The following is a 20,890-nucleotide window of genomic DNA, read 5'->3' on the forward strand; positions in this document are numbered from 1 at the left end:
CTGGGTGCCTCCCTTCAATGCTGGAATGTTGGCTGGCATTATCTCGTGTAGATGACCACATTGCTATGAGTTCATGAGAGGAAGGGCCAAGTTGTAGAAGAAGCATTTCATAACACTTCACCCCATTCTCTCCACCCCCCTCTGTGACATTTCCTGATCCTTGATATAGATGTGTGTGGATGTCACCATGCATATGCGGAGGTCAGAGTACAGTTTGTGGAAGTCAGTTCTCTCCTTCCGTAGTGTGGGTTCCAAGGATTGATTGCAGGTCGTTAGACTTGGTAACAAGTGCCTTTATGCTTCAAGCCACGTGTAGGAAATTTGTCATTGCTGTTGAGACTGGTTCTCTCCCGTCAGGGTTCTCAGTGTGGCTGTTGTGTGGGATAGAAGCTAGCTCTAGGAGTCTTTCACAGTTCTTAGAGCTTGGCTGTCTCTGTTTTCTCTGTAGCATGTACAGGATTGCAGCTTTACTCTCAGGAGACCCAGAGGCATGAAACTGGGTGGAACTGAAACCATTTCTTTTATTTTATGTGAAAGAATTAAACAAGAAGCAAATACCTAGAGTTCAGGATGGTCCATCCTTTTGGCTTCTCTGGGCTACATTATCATCTCCAAAATTTATACTGGAGAACCATGTACTCAAGTTACAAAAAAAAAAAAAAAATTACAGAAATCTGAATGTTGTAAGAACGCTTGTGATTTTGCATTGAGTTGCGTTCATATCTCTCTTGTCTTATGGGTTGAACATGCCTGATCTGGACTGTACGTGGTATGTGCCAGGCATGTTCTAAATGCTTTTCATTCATACACTCGGTCTGTCCAACAGTCTGTTGAGACAGGTCATTTAGTAAGGTGGAGAAGGGGCAGAGAAATTGACTGTGTACCCTAAAGAAGTGCAGGCGGCAGGGATCAAGGGCTTTGCTTTTGTGGTGTAGGGAGTGAAGCCAGGCCTTACAGTGCGAGCAGGCAAGTGCCCCGTGCTGAGCTACTTCCCCAGCCTTGGGGTGCTGTTTAAGTTAGCCTGTTACCTAGCACCTGGATTTCCTAGGGGCCCAAATACTGATTCACAAGGAGAACAAAAGACACTGAGAACCCATGAGCTGTTTGTTTCTTCTTGTTGGAGGAGGGAGAGTTAGGAGGGTTGCTTGAGTAACCTGGTTACACAGGACTTACTAAATGAACACAAAAGCTTTTGTATTTGGACTTGATTGTCCCAAGAAGTGCTAAATAGAAGTTGACTGGCTTTAGACACAACTATTCATTTCTTCTTCAGTGTGCAGCAGGGTTGCACATTGTATTGCAAAACTAGTCTTAGTGTATTTATTCTTTCTGCTGATCTCTCATATGTATTTAGAGGGTGGAGAGATGTGTCTCTGTCACTGTTTGTGAGCCTCTGCCCTGCTGGCTGAGCCCTGTTAGCTGCTGGAAACATGACCGTCAACTAGATAGGCATACCTGTCCTTGACTGGCTCATGGTCTGTTCTAGGACAGTGGAGTCCTGCTGTAATAGATAGGGACAGAGACACAGCCCTGAGCCCCAGCAGTGCATCCTGCATCCTTCTTCAGAGGCACACTCTCTCATCCTATGTGCAGTACGATTTCCCAGGAAGGTGGGGACGAAGTACTGCTTCACTCTTTGGAGGTGTGTGTTGTGCTTTGTTTCTTTGGCAGTTGGCATAACGGAAACAGAGAAGAAAGACGTGGTTCTGAGATCATGCAGTGTCCTAGCTGGGAACAGTCCTCCCCAGCAATCAGGCCTTTCTTTATCTCAGTGAGATGCCTCCAAACAGGCCTGGTTTTGTATGGCTTCATTGTGGAGGGAGTTTGTCCCATAGCTCTGTGTATAACACATTTTTCTGTTCAGTAGACTTGATAGATGTTTCTCTCCCTACACCAAATTAGAGGGATAAAATCTTTGTTTAACTTGCACTTTAAAGAAATAAAGTATGAGTGCCATTGAAATTGGACACTTACACAATTGTGTGCTATTGAGAATGTCAGGGCTGTTTGATTGGGTAACACCCGGATGTTTACTCTGAGGTAAAGGAATGCCATGGAGCTGAGGCCAGGCCCACAGAGTGCTTGGTCTTGTTTGTCTGGCAGGAGATATTCCCTATATATAGGCTAGTAGGAAAGGATGGAATCAAACCCTGAACCTGCCGGTTACCTGGAGCTTTGATTCCGCCACTGAGCTTTTGTGTGCATGTGCATGAAATGAGAATGAAAGTAGCTCCTGAGTTGAGCTGTTCTGAAGCGTGAGTAGCATATGTCAAGTGTGCCTGTGCCTGGGTACCGCAGTGATTCCCTAACGGATTGATGTTACTGTCTGCACTCAGTACACACCAGTGTGATTTCACTCAGTACACACCAGTGTGTCTACACTCAGTATACACCAGTGTGACTTCACTCAGTACACACCAGTGTGTCTGCAGTCAGTACACACCAGTGTGTCTGCAGTCAGTACACACCAGTGTGTCTGCAGTCAGTACACACCAGTGTGACTTCCCTCAGTACACACCAGTGTGACTTCACTCAATACACACCAGTGTGTCTACACTCAGTACACACCAGTGTGACTTCACTCTGTACACACCAGTGTGTCTGCACTCAGTACACACCAGTGTGACTTCACTCAGTACACACCAGTGTGTCTGCACTCAGTACACACCAGTATGACTTCACTCAGTACACACCAGTGTGACTTCACTCAGTACACACCAGTGTGTCTGCACTCAGTACAAACCAGTGTGACTTCATTCTGTACACACCAGTGTCGGGCCTTTTTGCGAGACTCTGAGCATCTGGCATGCTTTTTCTGCCTCTGTCCATTCTGTATGTCAGGGCATTCCGCTCTCCACCCACACACTGAGCACAGTGGATGCTGATGACTGGGTGTAGCAAAGCAGTCCTTCAGTAGCTGGGCGTTCTTTACTAGGCATGATCACTATCTAGTTAAATCCAGTGCCCAGATGATTAAAACAAGGCAAGATACCATTATGCACTTGTCTGACAGTTAACTGTAGGTGATCGATAGAAAGAGGGATGATCTAGCAGGGCCATGGTGGCACATGCCTTTAATCCCAGCACTCCAGAGGCAGAGGCAGACAGGTCTCTGAGGTCAAGGCCAGCCTGGTCTACAGAGTGAGTTCCAAGACAGCCAGGGCTACACAGAGAAACCCTGTCTGGAAAAACAAAACAAGAAAGGAAGAGGGATGGTCAAAGAGAGCCCAGCTCCTGTGGCCAGTGTCTTGGGCTGGCCCCACAGAGCACACCCAATGTGAGAGACTTGATGCTGCTGACAGCATGGTCCTTGCAATGGACCAATTTCTATCTCAGCCTGTCCACTTCCCAGCTCTGGAGGTCATCCTACTTACCTCTTTAATTGTCAGTGTGACATAGCTAGAGTCAGCTAATTGTCTTCATCGGGTTGGTCTTGGGTGACCTGTCTTGACTATTCATTGTTGTAGGTGGGTCCAGCACATTGGTGGGGCTGGGCACCCTGGGCTGAATAAGGAAGCTTACGTAACATGAGCAGTAAATGTTCCTCCATGGTTTCTGCTGGAGCGCCTGCCCTGGCTTCCCTCAGTGTGGACTGTAGCTTATAAGCAGCAGAGAGGAGGCCAGATCCGAGGTAGAGCACACTCCATAACTGCCCTGAGCCCCAGCTTCATCCCTGTAAGTGAGCTTAATGTAACCCCGGTATCTGATTATGAAGCTGTTGCGTTAGATAAAGTATCAAGTGTTCCGTGCCTATCAGTATCTGATAGGAGGAGTTCCACCAGAGTTCTTCCTGCTGTCTCTGTGGAAGATGGTTGTGTAAGCCTTCTCTTTTTAACCATCTCTCATCTTTATTTTATTCCTTAGAGTATTGAGAGAAGGAATTAGGATTCAGTTAAATGAACAAGTAACATTTCTAAGAATTAAAATGTCTGCAGTCCAGTCGTATCACTTCTTGTGTTCCCAGGCTTGCCATTTATAGTAAGAAAGGTATTTGGATCTTTATAGACTGGTGGGACCCTACAGCATTGGGTACCAGGAACACACAGGCGACTGTACTGTTGGATGCACTCTTAGATAAGCACATTGCTGGAGTGTTATGATGAAACCACCTTTTAAAGAACTGAGTACCAGCTATGAGCACCAGAGAGAATTGTCTCCATAATAAATATCACCCCTCACATCACAGCTCCCTAACTCTCAGCCCTCTGGATGGTGTTTCCATTCACACTGGCTGAGATCAGGGAGGCAAATGCCATGAATGTTAAATGCAGACTACCATTTTAATAATCAAACATCATGCTTGTGTGCACATTCTATTTAGCAGTATGTCATTTGATGTAGTCTTTGTTTACACTCTGGGATCAGCACATTTCCTGCTCTGGGTTTGAATTTTAGGAAGTTGAGGAACTCTTGTGGCATGAGAGGTCCGTGCTGTGTGAGCATCTGCCCTACAGAGAACTGTGTACAAAGCCGTCTTCCATTTCATGGTTCATTGCTTGCGGTTCTTTCGTTAGCTGAGTATTCAAGCCCCTACTTCTGGCCCGGAAGACCCAGGGCAAAGAGTATCAGCACACTGCTGTGAACCTCCCAGTTTGTGGAGCAAAGTCAAGGGTAGGCCTAGTGGGGAGAAGTGAAGTCCCTGGGGATGTCTTCACCTAGAGAGCTCTGGTCTCACTAGGTGGTGGCCTAGCAGCAGGGGGGCCCAGCTGTGGCAGAACTTAGTGGCCACATAGACCTTATTTTGTCTTAGATGGGTTTTAAGAAGAAGGAATTGAAATTCATTTGCAAGAAAACATTGAGCATTAATGGTTTGCAAGGCACTATGTGAATGACCATATTAATGGCTTCCTGTGCCCTTTTTGTCTCATTTTTACCATGGTTGCAAATTCACATATGTGAATAGATCTCTGTTATGTGATGCCTTGACCCTTGTTCACACACTACCAAGTAGTGCTCAGGGTGTGCCGAGCACTGTATGAAACTGGCAAGAACTATCCTCTAGTTTCTGCCGTTGGTCAGCTGCCCTGAGAACTGAGTTCTTCCTGAGGGAAGGGGCCAGCAGAATGGTTGCCATTTGAATTTTATGCCAAGAGCTTCTACCACTGGGCCAGGACATTGGAGATTCCTGGCTGTGAGTTTAAAAGGTCTCCCACCTCCCCCATCCTAACCTCCCCCCCACCACAGATTTTGACTGTGTGGTATCTTAAGAAGAAACAATGACAGTCTCCAGGGCACCCTGTCTGCAGACACACAAGCTGGAGGCTGAGTGTGCTGGGTGACCATACCTGGTGCACAGTGCTGTGGGTCTGGTGTTCCCTGCGTGGACTGGAGGGAGAGGCTGCCCTTTCTGACGCTGATGAGCAGACCGATGCATAGGTAGGCACTGAGGTCAGCATGGATAATGGTCCTGAATGGTTTCTCCCGTGGTACAGGGCCTCAGGTGCTAGCAGCTACCTATTCTACACTGGGCTACAAGCCTAGCCTGTAGAAATGGGCTTTCCTCTCTGGTCCCGAACAGGTGTTATCTGCCTGTTCCTGCACTGGGGTGGAAAGGATGAAATCAGAGTTCACCAGACGGACACTTGCCCTTCCGGGTCCAGATAGTTCCTGTGCTGAGTGTAAAGACTGACTGACCCTTTTGTCTCTGCCTGCAGACTCGCTCTTTGCTGAGTGTATTTGAAGAAGATGCTGGCACCCTCACAGACTACACCAACCAGCTGCTACAGGCCATGCAGAGAGTCTATGGAGCACAGGTATGCCTCTCGCCCCTTCTCTTGGAGGATGAAAAGTTTGAGTCTGAAGAAAATCTCACTTAAAATTTTGAAATAAGCTGGGTGGTGGTGGCACACGCCTTTAATCCCAGCACTTGGGAGGCAGAGCCAGGCGGATCTCTGTGAGTTCGAGGCCAGCCTGGTCTCCAAAGCGAGTTCCAGGAAAGGCACAAAGCTACGCAGAGAAACCCTGTCTCGAAAAACAAAAAACAAAAAAACAAACAAACAAACAAACAAAAAAATTTTTGAAATAAAACCAGTCAGAGGCTGAGAATATGCTTAGTGAGGACCTGAGTTGGAACCCCAGAACCCACATAACAAAACTGGGCACGGTATTGTGTGAGTGTCTTCCCAAGCAGGAGATACAGACAGGCAGATCCCTAGAGCACATTGGCTGGCTTATGTGAGCCCCAAGGGAGAGACTGTCTCAGGAAGGTGGATGGCTCCCAAGAGAGGATACAGGAAATTCACATGCATGTATATATGTACCTCCAAACATGAACATACACATATCAGAATTGTTTTTCTTACTTTTCTTCACCTCAGAAAACCAAGGATGTTCTTGTTTCCCATGTTTGAGACAGAGCTGGGATCTTCCTGTGACTGGCACCAGGAGAGGACCCACAGAATTGCTTTTGGTTTTCTTTTGAATCCAACCCCAAAGGGAAACATTGGAGTCTGCTCTCCCCATTGTGAATGAGTGGGCAGTCTTGGATGTCGGTGTGGGAGGGTAGAAATAGCTTTTCAAGGGCTCTCCTCTGGAGGTGGGGTGCCTCTTTGTTTTGAGGAACAAATATCTTGACTTGCAAACCCATGCAAAATAAACTGCTGAGTAGCAAAAGCAAATCTCTTTACAAACAAGAACTGACACATATGTCACTTTCTAAGGAAGATGTGACTGTATGTCACATAAAGAATTGTTACCCATTGGAATATGAGTAGAAAGTTTACTTTGATCCATAAGTCTGAATGTGCTCACATTCCTTTTGCTCATCCATGATACGAATGATATAAATCCCACAGACAGCAGTGTGTAGCTTGTAATCATCTGGCAGAGCAGGGCCAGCAAGATGGCTCAGAGGGCCGAGGTACCTGCACCAAGCATGGCAGCCTGAGTTCCAGCCCCAGAACTGACAGTGTAGGAGGGAACACCTCCTACAGGTTGTTCTCTGACCGCCACACATGTGCTGTGGCATGCATATCCACACATAAGTATACATATGTTCACAAAAGAAAATAATAAAGTATAATTTAAAAATATGATTGTATATAGTTAGTAGTCAAAATGCACCATGAGAAAAAGCCCTAGTCTTTGCCTTTAGAGAGCTTACATTGGGTCAGGAGATAGACAGTTACTATGGAATGTCTGAAGGCCTGGGAGGAGGCTCACCTCTCTCAAGAGCTGTGCTGGGGTGTAAGTTGGCTTTCTGTTACCATGACAAAACACCCAAGAAAATCAACATACAAGGTGACCTGGGTTATTTGACTCAATCTTGCAGTTTCAGTACACTATCACTTGGTCTTGTGGCTTTGGGCCTGTGGTGAAGAAGTCCATCATGGTGATGTAAGAGAACATGGTGGAGAAAGCCCACATACCGAGAAAAGCCTTGTTGAAAGTTCGGGGCCAGAGTTCAGGGCTAGAGACGGAGACTTAGGAACTAGTGTCAGGCAAGAAGAACTTAGTGATAAGAAGTGTGTTTGCTGGTACACACCTTTACGTGGGCCTCTGAGTTTGAGGCCAGCCAGGGCTACACAGTGAGACCCTGCCTAAAAAATAAATAAATAAATGAAGTGTTTGTTGTGGTGCTAAGAATTGAACCTGGGCCTCGAGGCATGCTAGGCAAGTGTTCTGCTACTGAGCCCTAGTCTCAGACGGTAAAACTAGTTTAATGTTCAGGAGGCTGTGTACTTGTTTGTGATAGTCCCGTTTGCTTTGATGAGCCTTTCAGAACTTGGGAACATGAGGACTTTTCTAAGTTTTTACTTGATAACTTATATTGAATGCTTTTGTATTTTTCTCTGAGTAGTCCAAATTTTATACAATAGGGAAAAATTTGACCGTCTTATCTCTGACCTTCTTGCTGGCTATTCAGTAACCTTGAATACTGCCATTAGATGACCCTGCTCCTGTTTAATGTGTTCAGGCACATGACTTCTATGGCTCTGTGTCTTCCACTCACAGGCATCCCTGCTGTGCCTTCCACGTCTGTCACAACCATTTGCTGAAGAGTCGAAACACTTCCTTAACGCATTTTTTTCTTCTGAGCCAGAAAACTACATTGTGCCAGAATTAAGTAGGTCTTGCATACTGAGAGGCTGGAGCCTGCTCTTAACTCAGAGCACGTGACCATCATGTGGGCTGTCCACTGGCCAGCACCCCCTCTCTTCTGGCTTCTGCTGCAGAGCTGTGGAAACGCCCCAGGGACAGCTGGCCACCAGCAGCATCCAGATTGGCACAGGCGGGCCATGGCTTTTCAGGTTTATTGAAAGGGCTGAGATGTGTTTTGCTTGCTTTGATAGTGTGTATTTTAAGCTAGTAATACTTTTCTGTTTTCATTTTGGCTATTTGCCTGCCTCTGGTTTTCTTGGTTTTATTTCATGTTATTCCTTAAATGTTTTACACTTAAATATATTGAATTATATTAAGGTTTTTTTTTTTTTTTTAAGCAAGATACAGTTTTTCACTATTATGTTTTAAAAGTAATTTCATGTGGCTGGTGAGACACAGGTATTTTTAATCAGCCTGCTTTGTACACTTCAGATTCTTCTCTAGTGAGCATCCTTTGTACTTAGTTTAGAAGGAGGAAGAGCAGGGAAAAAATAGAGAAAGTGAAATTAAGGTTGATGTCTCAGAGTAGAAAGCTGTAAGTTTTGACTGGGAGTTGGGACAAGAGGTGCTCTCTGGGTAGAAACACTTTCCATCCATTATGTACACACAGACTAACTTGGAGAAAGGCCAGGGATCTTTGGAAACACAAAAGGACTCTGAAGTTAATGTTGACATTCAGTATGACTTCAGGAATCAAAGAAAGACTAGGATCTAACATAAAGAAATGGCTGTGATATATTGGATTTATATGCAATGTCCTCTTTATCTTTATTAACACTAATTACATCATAGAATATATGTTATGTGTTAGACCTCGATAAATGTACATGTTTATACCTTAGCTTTCTGTCCTATAATTAGATATGGCTTCTAGCTGGCAAAAACAAAGGCATTTGATAAAATATCAAAGGTACAGTCCTGTAGAAGAGAATTTGTAGAGGCTTTTATTCAGGTCTTAATATATTAGTTTGATGATTACATGATTAGGTAGTTCTTGTTGTTGTTTTTTATTAAATCATTTCTTTTATGCCCAGTAGAAGAGAATGCCTTCTTTGAAGGTTAGTATACAAATTATCTAATTCAGTTACAGACTCTGTAAATAAAATCACATGTATGTACATGCAATGCATAGTAATGTTTAACTACTGTTGCTATATTCACACAAAGAACAATGACATGACAATTAAATGTTTAAAAGAGAAAAGTAGAGAGAGATCTGGGAGCAGACCCCCTTACTATGGCTGGTTTGAGGGGATGTTTAGATTTCATGTGGCTTAACCTCCGGAATGAGCCTGTAAGTTAGCAAGGGAGTTGACATCTCAAGGCAAGGGTCTGCGTGGCCCCATTTTGTCTCTTAGCTGGCTGGAGAGCCATTGCCCATACTAGGAGTTGAGTGAGCCCCCGTCATGGCTGTTCACTGCCGAGAAAGGCCAGCACCCTTCATTACTAACGGAGCAAAAGCTGGTTGTATAGGGCTCTCTGCTGCTTTTCAGAATACAGGACAAGTAAGTTCAAATGCCTGAGGTGTCTAAACAAGAACGTAAAGATGTGTGTGCAGTTACGTTGGCACAGATTTTGCATTCAGTACATTTGATATGGTGCTTGCTTTAAGTCCATGTGTCTGATAATTGCTTCCTTCTTAAGTAGGTTTAGAGTTGTTTTTGTTTTGTTTTGCTTTTTTAAACATTGGACTGACTCAGGCTTAGGAGAGGGCTATTCATATCCTCCTCTCAGCTGTCATACAGATGGGACCAGATGAGTGACGGCTCTGGCTGTGGTCAGGAAGGCTGCCTGTCGCTGGCGGGTTAGAAAAACTGATGGTTCTCAGTGCCCACCTGCTCTCCTCTAACAGAAGACAAGCCTCTGCTGCGTGCCTCTGGAGTGTGTGTGTGTGTGTGTGTGTGTGTGTGTGTGTGTGTGTGTGTGTATACGTGTGTGTGTGTATACGTGTGTGTGTGTGTGTATACGTGTGTGTGTGTGTGTGTGTGTGTGTGTGTGTGTGTGTGTGTGTGTGTTGGTATCCCTGAAAACCAGAAGAGGGTGTTGGGTCCCTGGAGCTAGAGTTATACAGATTGAGAGTCACCTGGCGTGGGTGCTGGGACTCAAACTCTAGTCCTCCGCAAGAGCAGTGAGCGCTCTTAACTCCAGCCCCCGATGAATTTCTCTTCAAATGACAACCATGTTAAAGCTTGTTTCTTCCCCTCAGCAGAGCAGGTTAATCCAGTCCTATCTCTGCAGCTGTTCTGTTTTGTTTGGGTTTTGCTTTTTTATTGTTTGTTTGAGACAGGATCTTACCATGAAGCCCTGGCCAGCCTGAAACAAAGTTGTGTGCCCCCCACCCAGCTATGAAGCTGTTCTTCACCAAACTTGAGGGGTATAGAAATAGTGCACCCCAGACAGAGACAGATCTGAAAACTGTGCACCCTAAAAGCCTGTTTTGGACAAGGAAACAGTATAATCTCAAGCTGGAGCGAAGATGAGAGAGGAGGGAGTGAAATGATTTAAATACCACACACAGTTATTGGGAAGGGAGATGCTTGCCGCCTAGTCTGGCCGAGTCTGACGTCCCAAGTTTAACCCCCGACCGATGGACCGACGTGGTGAAAGGGAAGTTGTCCTTCATCTGACCCCCACAGAGAAACCGGTAAATAGAAGACAGGCAGACACACAGAAGTGCCCACACGCCAGGTCAGCACCTCCCGTGGTCAGCACCTCCTGTGCACCCTCTCATGTAGCTAACTAGGAAAAATAAGGCTATTATAACACATGGGGAAGAATCTGAGTCCCTGAAGTTGGTTAGATTGCCTGGGGTCACACAGCTGACACGTGGCAGAACCGGAAAAGCCTGAAGTCACTCTTGGGCTCAGTGCTGTGTTCTGGACACACTGGTCTCCACCAATGGCAGCAGCAGCTTGGGTTTTCTCTCAGAGGCTTGTTCTCGTCCAGATAGAACAAGCCTGGTTTCTGAACCTGGTAATTTTGTAGTCGTTGGAGGTGGGACCCAGTGTTTGAACCCAGAGTGGCTGTCTTCCTTTCATTAATTTTTAATCCAGATTATTTTAACCAATACATTTCACAGTCCTGACAGTCAAACTGAGGTTTATTTACCTGCTTGAGATGGAGAAGCAATTTGTAGCTTCGGGTGTGGGGGCCAGAGCTGAGTGGTCTCAGGAAACAGCCTCACAGCGCTAACCCCTGCCCGGTCTGCATGTGAGATTCACAGTGCTTCGTTATGCAGCCTCGGAGGCCTTTATGGTGGTGTGCCTGGTGCTCTTAGGTATAGGGCTGGCACTTCTGTTTTCTCTAGCTTCCTCTTCACTTCCTGCTATGTGCCCCAAGAATAGGTGCAGTTCTTTTGGGGCACTCTGGCTCACCTCGGGTGTGTTTTGGTGTCTCCGTTAGTTCTCACATCATCTCCTGACTCTGTCTGCTCTTCCCTCCACCCATACTTTGTTCCACTCCAGCCACAAGGGACTCTGCTTCCACAACTCATCTGCGCACCCCACTGCCTGCTTCCCATGCTTCCCGGACAGTCAGCCATCTGCAAGCCTGTTAGCCCACCCTCTTCTCTCATAGGCCATCTTAGGCTCCTACTGTGGGTCGTCACTGCTAGGGTGAATGCCCCTCTCAGATTCTTGACTTCAGGCCACATGTGTGCCACTAGGAACAGACCTCTAAGCACATGGCTCTCCGTGGTTGACCCCAGGTGAGTTTCCTCGGTCTCAGCCTCACCATTCCTAGCTGCCATGGGGGTGCTGCCCACGGAGGCTGTTGGTGGTTTCAGGTGGCCTTGTGGGCAGTGAGTCTCTCTGGCCTGGTGAGGTAGGCGTTCCCTTGGCAGAAGCTCAGATGCCCATCAGGCTCCTCCCTGCCCCCGGCCTCTGCCGTGGCAACAGACAAGAGGTTCTTTAAGGTAGGAGGAGCCGTCTACAAACCCTTTGTCAGCTTGTATTTTTTCTTCTTATGCTGCACTCTGCCACTGAGACACACCCCGAGCCCCAGCTTGTCTTTTAAGGACTCCTGTGACTTAGACAGTGGCCCAAGAGTTGTGCAGGACCACGAAAAGAATGACATATGTCAAGTATGTAGCTCAGAGGTAGAGCCTTGCCTAACAGTTGAGGCCCTGGGTTCCAAACACACACACACACACACACAGACACACACGCACGCACACACGCACGCACGCAGGCATGCACACAGCATAATGTTTACTCTCAGAACTCCATCAGAACCTAAATGCGGGGCCACCTCTCTTGCTGTCTAGTTCCCGGCAAAGTGTGTCTTCGTGTTCCTATTAAGAGGCCCTCCGAGACCTGCCACTGCATATTGGCTGAAGATTGGCCCGAGCCCCAGTTTCCCAGGTTCTGTCAGCTCCCAGGGTGTAGGTTCACTAGTCGATGCTCGGTTCTTTCAGGGGCAGGCCTGCCTTTTGTGAGTGCTAGCTCCCCAGTGAGCTCCTGTGGGAGGAACAGTTACTCCATTGCCTGATATGCCAAACAGACTGAAAGCATTTTGAGGAGACCTGGCAGTGGGCGCCGCCTGTTCCCCGTCACTATGGCAGGCAGCTCCTGGGCTCTGTGTGCTCTGGCCTACCTCCAAGGAGTTGTGTCCTTGGCACCTGAGTGCCGTCCGTTCAGAATGGCCTTAGTCTCACAGCAGCTCCCTAGCAGGGCTTCAGTTATATTCCGAGCACGTGTCAGAGCATGTGACAGAAGCATTGAGAACGCAGGCCTTGCTTGGTGGAGTGTCAGAGGGTTATTATCATGTTTGTTGACTGCTTCTCGAAGAATTCAGTATGGGGGAGCACTACTGTAGAATGAAGAAAGTGTTGGGAGTCGTGGGAGGTGGAACCAGAAAGACTAGGAGTTTGTCATCCTTAAGTACATAGCAAGTTGGAGGCTAGCCTGAGCATCAGTGAGATGCGGAAGAAGGAGATTGTGAAAAACAGAGTGGAGTTGAGAACTAGACAGGCCTGGACTCATGTCCCTGCCATGTCACCAACTGTGTGACACTGGGCAGGCAGCTCAGCCTCTCTGTGCTCAGTCTCTGCCTCATCTGTAAAGTTGTTAGTCGTTAAGACCTGTCCTGTGAGGGGTGCAGAGGTGTCTCAGCAGTTGAGAAAGACCCAAGTTTGGTTCTCAGCATCCACATTGGGTGTTCCAAACCACCTGTAACTCAGCTCTGAGGGGCCTGACACCTTCTTCCAGACTCCACGAGCGTCTGCAGACATCTGCACGCGCATGCGCGCGTGCGCACACACACACACACACACACACACACACACACACACACACACACTTACACATAAATAAAAATAGATATTCAAACTGCATTACAGGGAGACTGAGATTAGCAAGGTAGCAATACAGTATAGTTTCTGGTGTGAACTAAGCACCCTGTCACTATTAGCTGCTATTTTATGATTCTAGAGAATGCAATTCCCAACCCACAGGGGACCGCCTCAGGCAGATGCCAGCCTCAGACATGCCCATCTTACTCAAAGCAAGGAACTTTTTGTGTAACCCATGAAGGAGACCTTCTCTTCAGAACATTGCTGCGTAGATGGAGGATCAGCCACGTCTTCATCCGGCCTTTATGGTCTTTTGCCATTTGTAATGTGACTATATAGTTAGGAATTTTTGCTCACAGTTTGATTGCAAGTCTTGTTTTAAATTTGGAGTTTAGATGAATCTTTTAACCTTTGAACGCATTGATTCATCAAACATGTTGAATGGCTGCTCTTTGCCAAGAACTGTTGCCTGCCCCATCTAAACAAATGATGGAGTCCTGTGTGTGTGTGCACCTGCTTCCTTGACCCTTCTGACTGCCACTTGTGATCATTCCCAGAGGAGCAGCACGCAGGGCAGGGTAAGGCAGCTGAAGCGTGGGACTACGTGGGACTACGTAGGACTACGTGGGACTACGTGGGACTACGTGGGACTACGTGGGACTGTATTCCGGGAAAGAGGGACAGAGCCGTGGTGTTTTCTAGTCTTGCCTGCCCCATAGGGCAGATGGAGTAGCCAGGGAACTGTAGCCTGTTCTGTTGAGAAGGTCCCAGAAAATGGGTTTTGTCTCTGATGGCTCAGGTAGAGGACACCCGTGCAAAGTAAAAAAAAAAAAAAAAAAAGTCCCCTTGAGTGTAGGACTTGTTCTTGAAAAAACAGCAGCCCCAGAGAAAGAATGAGAGGAGGCCAGGGCCACAAAAGTCACCTGGGACATACTGTGCTCTGGCACCATCTTAGGAATACTCCTCAACTGAAGAGCAGCGTGAACATAGCTTTGGAAGCAGGAGACTTACGTTCTAGGTCTGCTGCATTGGTCCTAGGACGACGATGGGTCAGCTGTAGAGCCAGAGGCAGGAAGGTGACAGGCTTGGGGACAGGATGGGCACTGAACCAGCATAAGAACCTTGCAGGCCAGTCGGGCTCCCCCAGCAGTGCTTTCTCGGTCTTCTGGAACATGGGGATGACCATGCTTCTGTCACAGCCGTCACTGGGGCCAGGTCCCAGGGCTGGGCTCTGGATCTGCCTCCGAGCTCTGCAGCCTGCAGCTGCCATCCACAGGCAGCTCTTGAGAGCTGCTCCCCAGTGCCGGGTCCTCCTCTGGAAAGCTGCAGTGCCTGGCCAGCTCCCTGCTTCCTGCAGGGTCTGCTTCGTTAGGCATCTTGCCATAGAATCCAGTGAGATCCTGGTGTTGGCACCTCCTGGTGCACCAGGGCCTTTCCTTTGCAGTTGTTATCTGGCATGTAGCCCCTGTTCTGATGTCCCCTCCCTCATACATCCGTGACTGGGATGGTGTCCGCTCACTCCTTTGTTTACTGACTGAATAACCACAAGGAGCAGTTTGTTCTAAAGAAAGCTTTAGGCTTCTGATATGCCTTAGTTGGCCTTTAAATATTGCCTGGACAAATTTTGCCAGGTGTGGTGGTCCAAACCTATAATCCCAGTAACTGAGGAAGGAGGCTCTTGAGTTCCAGGACAGCCTGGGCTACATAGTGAGACTGTCCAGAAAGAAGAACGATCACTTCCCAGGCTCTCACATTCCTTGTTAAGGCTGCTCTGAGGTGGCCTGTAAAACTGATGTACTTGCTTTTCTCTTCCTACAGAACGAAATGTGCCTGGCCACTCAGCAGCTTTCGAAGCAGCTCTTGGCATATGAAAAACAGGTAACTTGATGGTGCTGTACTGTGCAGTCTGTGCTCAGGACCCAGGCGGTCCCTTTGAAGGGCACCCTCCGAAGGTCCCTCCCGCAGCCTCCCCTTCTCTCTTCCTTTCTTTTTTCCTTTTATTCTTTCTCACTGATAAAATGTAACTGGGGTCATCCCAAAGCCTCTGTGAGAAGCCTGGTGCCAGTCAACTACCCATGAGTGTCCCTGGTCTCCAGGAAGACTGAGTCACTCAGTGTCAGCCTTCGGGGACAGAACCCCAGATATCATCCTGTGCAGATAGAAAGGCGTGGCCAGGGAGAGTTGGTACACCTCTCAGGGAGCCTGACTGGGTGTGCTCTAGGAGAAGAAAGGGAGTGGGTGCCAGTGTGGGGTTTGTGGGTGAGTTTCTGGAGTAAATTCCTGCATTCATTTAACACCTGGATTTTTTTCATTCTCTTGTCCTAGAATTTTGCTCTAGGCAAAGGCGATGAAGAAGTCATTTCTACACTACATTATTTTTCCAAAGTGATGGATGAGGTGAGGCATGGAAAATTTTTCTCTCTTTCATCCTATTCTGGCCCCCTCTGCATTTGAGAATACCTCCGCAGGTTTCTGAGGTGCCTTCTATAATAGAGGTGGTATTAGCACTGTGAACTACTGAGCACCCAGTGTCCTGGTTTCTTGGGCTGCCTTGACATGTTTCCACCCCTAGATTCCTTCAGATAATAGGAATTTATCCTCTTGAAGTCTTGGAAGACAGAAGACGAGCTCAAGTTCTCTGCAAGACCACACTCCTGTAGGGCCTAGGTGGAAGCCTTCTTTCCCTCTGGGCAGCTGCTGGGGGCTTCTGCTGTGCCTTGGCTTATGGCAGCATCCCTCGGGTCTGCCTGTGACTTCGTGTGGCCTTCCTGTCGTCTCTGCTTCTCTTCTGTCTGTGTCTTTTCTTATAAAGATGACGTCACTGACTCGGGCCACCTTGAAAATCAGGGTACTTTGGTTTTAAGATCCCAGATTACATTTGCAGAGACCCTGTTTCCACATGCTCCCATGTCCTGTGTTCCAGGTGGATGTGTCCTTTGATGGGGGCCCAGTGCAACCCATTACAAAAGATTTCATACACCTTTTCCTGTAACTATATTGTATTTGTGGGAAACCATCGGTAAAGGAAATTACATAACTTTTAGTTGTAAAAACCCTAAGTAGGCTGGGGATGTAGCTCAGTGCTCTAACACCTGCCTAGCAGGCGGCAGGCCATGGGTTTGATTTCAGCACTGCTTTTTGTTGTTGTTGTTTTTATATACATTTTTAAATATTTTCTTTTCATTTTCTCATACCAACCACAGTTTCCCTTCCCCTCTGGATCCTCCTGCTCCCCCTACCCCCAGCCTTCCTCCTGATCCCCATCCCCTTCTCCAAAAGGGTAAAGCCTCCCATGGGAAGTCAACAAAGCCTGGTACATTCAGTTGAGGCAGGACCAAGCCCCTCCCCCCTGCATCAAGGATGTGCAAGGTGTCCCAGCATAGGTAATGGGCTCCAAAAAGCCAGCCCATGCACCAGGGATAGATCCTGATGCCACTCCCAGGGGCCTTTCAGACAGACCAAGCTATATGACTGTCTCACTTATGCAGAGGGTCTAGTCCAGTCCCATGGAGACTCCACAGCTGTTGCTCTAAAAGTTCATGAGTTTCCACTAGTTTGGTTTGGTTGTCTCTGTAGGTTTCCCCATCATGATCTTATGCCCCTTGCTCATATAATCCCTCCTCATTCTCTTCGGCTGGACTCCTGGAGCTTGGCCTGGTGCTTGGCTGTAGATCTTTGCATCTGCTTCCATCAGTTACTGGATGAAGGCTCTATGATGGCAACTAGGGTATTCACCAATCTGATTACCAGGGTTCAGATTACCAGTTCAGGCACCCTCTCCACTATTGCTAGTAGTTTAATCTGGTGTTGTCCTTGTGGATTCTTGGGAACTTCCCTAGCACCAGGTTTCTCCCTTACCCCATGATGTCTCTCTCTATCAAGGTATCTCTTTCATTACTCTCCCACTCTGTCCCTTCCCACCTCGACCATCCTGTTCCCTCATGTTCTCATCCTCCACCCCCTACCCTCTATTGCTCCCCACCCAGCCCCCAGTTTACTCATGGAGATCTCATCCATTTCCCATTCCCAGAATGATCTATGTGTCCCTCTTAGGGTCCTCCTTGTTACCTAGGTTCTCTGGAGCTATGGGTTGTAGCCTGGTTATCCTTTTCAGCACTGTTTTTTAAAAACACCCTCAGAGCTCCAGTACCATTGGTACTAGGAGACCTCCTGTGGCCCTGGGATGTAGAAGCTGCAGCTCTCAGAGAGTCTGCAGAGTGGTCGTCAGAGTAAACAGGGTGGAGTAAGCAGGACAGCACATGCCATGGCCAGGCAGTGAGCCTCAGTGGTTCTGGACCCTTTGCATTCCACTCAGTCACCACACTGCCATTTACCACAGTGCCAGGCCGCCTGCTCTGGGCCTTTGTGGAAGGCACTGGAGACAGAAGTAAACAGGCCGTACGGTTCTGAGATTTTTATCGAGTCCCACTGAACAGCGGGGAAAGGACCACCAGACTGTTTTCCCTGCTGTACTTATAGCACCTGCAGGAAGCCTTGGGTCCCACAATGAAGGGCCCAGTCCTACAAATCTGCCCTGACTTCAGGTGCCAGTTGTAAGGCCAGGCTGTGGGCCTTCTGATTAACCGGCTGTACACTGGGGTCAGTCATTTGTAAGAATGGGTCATGGTTATATTGAGAGGTATGAAGGACACAATACAATGACCAGGCAGACGCAGTGACTCGTCGGCAGGATATGGGGAGGGGCACAGAGCTTCCCTCTTCTCTGGGTCCACCACTTTCCTGGGCTCGGCAGTCTGGACACTCTTCCTTTTTCAGATAAATCAACATGGAAACTTCATCACAGACATGCCTGGAAGTTTGTTTCCACACTGATTGCAAACCTATTGAATTGAAGCTAATCATCACACCTGTCACTCCCACTTTGGGGTCTCTTTAAACTATGTCGGCAGACCAGCAAGATGCCTCAGTGGGAAAGGGCATTTGCTGCTACGTCTCAGGACTAGAGCTCAGTGCCTGGGCCCACATGATAGAAGGAGGGAGCTGACTCTTCAAGTGGTTCTCTGACTCCACAGGTGTGCTGTGGCTTGTGTACACACACACACACACACACACACACACACACACACACACACACACCCCACACCCAGACTCCACAGGTGTGCTGTGGCTTGTGTACACACACACACACACACACCACACCCAGACTCCACAGGTGTGCTGTGGCTTGTGTATATACACACATACACATAGAGACTCCACAGGTATGCTATGGCTTGTGTATACACACACTAACATGCATGAGTACACAGTGAATAAGTGTAAAAATATATTGAAATGGATGTAGAATCTATTAAAATTAATTATAGAGCAGCAAAGTGATTTTTGAAAGTTGTGGAGAATTTATTTACTCAATTTACACAGTTATTAGTTGTGGGTAAATAACACAGGGAGGCAGCAGGATATGTCCATCAAAGTCACGTATGTTCATAAGTACAAGAGAGTCACTAAGGAAGTGAGGCTAGTTGTCAGCTGCCGTGGCTGGGATGCCCGGCTTACAGTCGACTCACTGTCTTCTGGGAAGCAGTGTGGTTCTCTTGATGGGAGTGTCGCGGAGTCTGCAGGGTCAGAAGTTCACACAGCCTCCTGATGTCTAGACTAGGCTGCTGCCAAGCGGGTGTAGGTATGAGAAGAGAATAGCTTCTGAGGTAGTTTCCCTATCTGTACCAGAATCTGTAAAGCTGACAACTGAGCAGACAGGAGAGACCTATGTGACCCATTTAATAGATGTCCTGGAATGAGGTCTTTCTTGTGAGTCATTCAGAAGTTTCCTCTTGAGTTCCCTCCTTCTCACAGTGTGTGTCATCATTTCCTGTCAGAGCATCTGGAAGCACAGGGTGGGAGGCAGACTGTGCTTGTTGATGTTCATTCGCTGTTGATGAAAAACATTCCATTTCTTACTGCAGTCATTCTAGGAACAATCTCAGCCCTCCAACCCCAGTGGAACTGACTGATACAGCCGTCTTCTTGTTTTCCTATCAGAAGAAAGTCGCCACACTTCAGCTGGGCTGAGATAAGGAGACACTACTGGTGTTCCCTTAGCTGGCAGAGGGTTGACCTTAGATCTTTAACCCATGACCACAGAGGGCAACCCTGTAGACATGCACGCACAGGGCAGTGGCCGTGCTGACTACTGTCACTGTTGAAGGCAGCCTTCTGACAGCTGACTACAAAAGTGATCGTGAGCTGCTCGCCCCCAGTCACCCACACTGGGAACACCCCTTCCACTGGTCACCACTGGTGCCTGGCCTAGGTTGTGTGGTTTAGGCAGCACTGTGACACACAGAGCACACTTGTGTGCAGTGTGTGGAGAGAGATTGATTGCTTTCCTAGCATGGTTACATCCCAGCTGTGCCGTTCATTTGTGATCTGGACTAGAGAGTTATTTGCCTGTGGGTAAAATGGGGATTGCAAATGGCCCTAATTCACAGGATGAGTGGAAAACCAGGTGTACAGCCTGGAGAGCTGGCACACAGATGGTAGCACCGATGGCATCGTCCTCTGTCTCCTCCACGGATCTCCTGGCCTCCGCTGGGTGTGGGCTTAAGCCAACCCAAGTCAGTTCCCAGCAGGCTGGTTTTTCTGGTGTGGCTACAGCCCTTGTGAGGGAGGTTGCTGACAGGCCTGTGAAGTGGCAAGGCACAGAGTCCTGCCGGCAGCTGCATCGGTGCCAGCCAGTGCACTGTGTGTCTAGGAGGGTGTGGCCCCGTTTGAGAACACAGAAAGCAAAGAGGACTGTGAGCCGGAGACGCCTTTAGCAAGCTTCACTGATGCCGTAGCGAGAGCCCTCTAGGCCTACCTCGTTCCATGTTTCAAGAAAGTGTGTATTGAGGACATCCAGCCGAGCCACTGAGGCACACAGGTGTCTGGTGCTGCCTGCTGGAGTGAAACCATGTCAGCAATAACGTGTATCATTTTTCTCAACTCAGTCCTTTTGCTTTCAGCTCAATGGTCTCCACACAGAGCTGGCCAAGCAGCTGGCAGACACTATGGTTCTACCTGTTATACAGTTTCGAGAAAAGGATCTCACAGGTAAAGTAGCAGGCTCAGTGCCTTCTGAATTGTTAACAGTGATTCTGACTGTGTCCAGGCCTTTCAACTCGTGGCTGTCCAGAATGCTTTTTTTGTTTGTTTTGTTTTTTGTATTTTTTGAGATAAGGTTTCTTGGTGTAGCCCTGGCTGTCCTGGAGCTAACTCACTTTGTAGACCAGGCTGGCCTCGAACTCACAGAGAGCTGATTAAAGGTGTGTGCCACCAAGAATGCTTTTTTAAAGCAATTTCATTCAGCAAACTTTTCTTGGTTATGCGCATTCCTGGCTCACCCAAGGGAGGCCACAGGCAAATAAAACAGATGTGGAGGCAGATCATTGTAATGCCACAGAGCGAGGCCAGGGACTGGAGAAAGCACCACAGAGCCTGTGGACTTCCTGGGCCTAGGGGCTCAGGAAGCTTCTGGTGCAGCAGCAGAGTTTGAGTGAACTG

At 47.8% G+C, this 20,890-nt stretch overlaps 1 protein-coding gene across 3 annotated transcripts in view; it reads left to right on the forward strand.

The window, feature by feature from the left end:
* Appl2 (adaptor protein, phosphotyrosine interacting with PH domain and leucine zipper 2) overlaps positions 1 to 20,890 on the forward strand; it is a 46,881-nt gene that overhangs the window by 2,248 nt on the left and 23,743 nt on the right. For 2 of the 3 annotated variants that reach the window (XM_015986565.3, XM_015986566.3), the window contains exons 2-5: positions 5,655 to 5,753; positions 15,209 to 15,268; positions 15,716 to 15,787; positions 20,353 to 20,440. In XM_015986565.3, the coding sequence (XP_015842051.1) occupies positions 5,655 to 5,753; positions 15,209 to 15,268; positions 15,716 to 15,787; positions 20,353 to 20,440 (319 nt within the window). Of the gene's footprint in view, positions 1 to 5,654; positions 5,754 to 8,057; positions 8,250 to 15,208; positions 15,269 to 15,715; positions 15,788 to 20,352; positions 20,441 to 20,890 lie in introns of those variants that run through there. The other variant, XM_076554467.1, reaches the window with a different exon arrangement.

The sequence above is a fragment of the Peromyscus maniculatus genome, chromosome 18 (genome assembly GCF_049852395.1).
Source record: "Peromyscus maniculatus bairdii isolate BWxNUB_F1_BW_parent chromosome 18, HU_Pman_BW_mat_3.1, whole genome shotgun sequence".
Taxonomy (NCBI): Eukaryota; Metazoa; Chordata; class Mammalia; order Rodentia; family Cricetidae; genus Peromyscus; species Peromyscus maniculatus.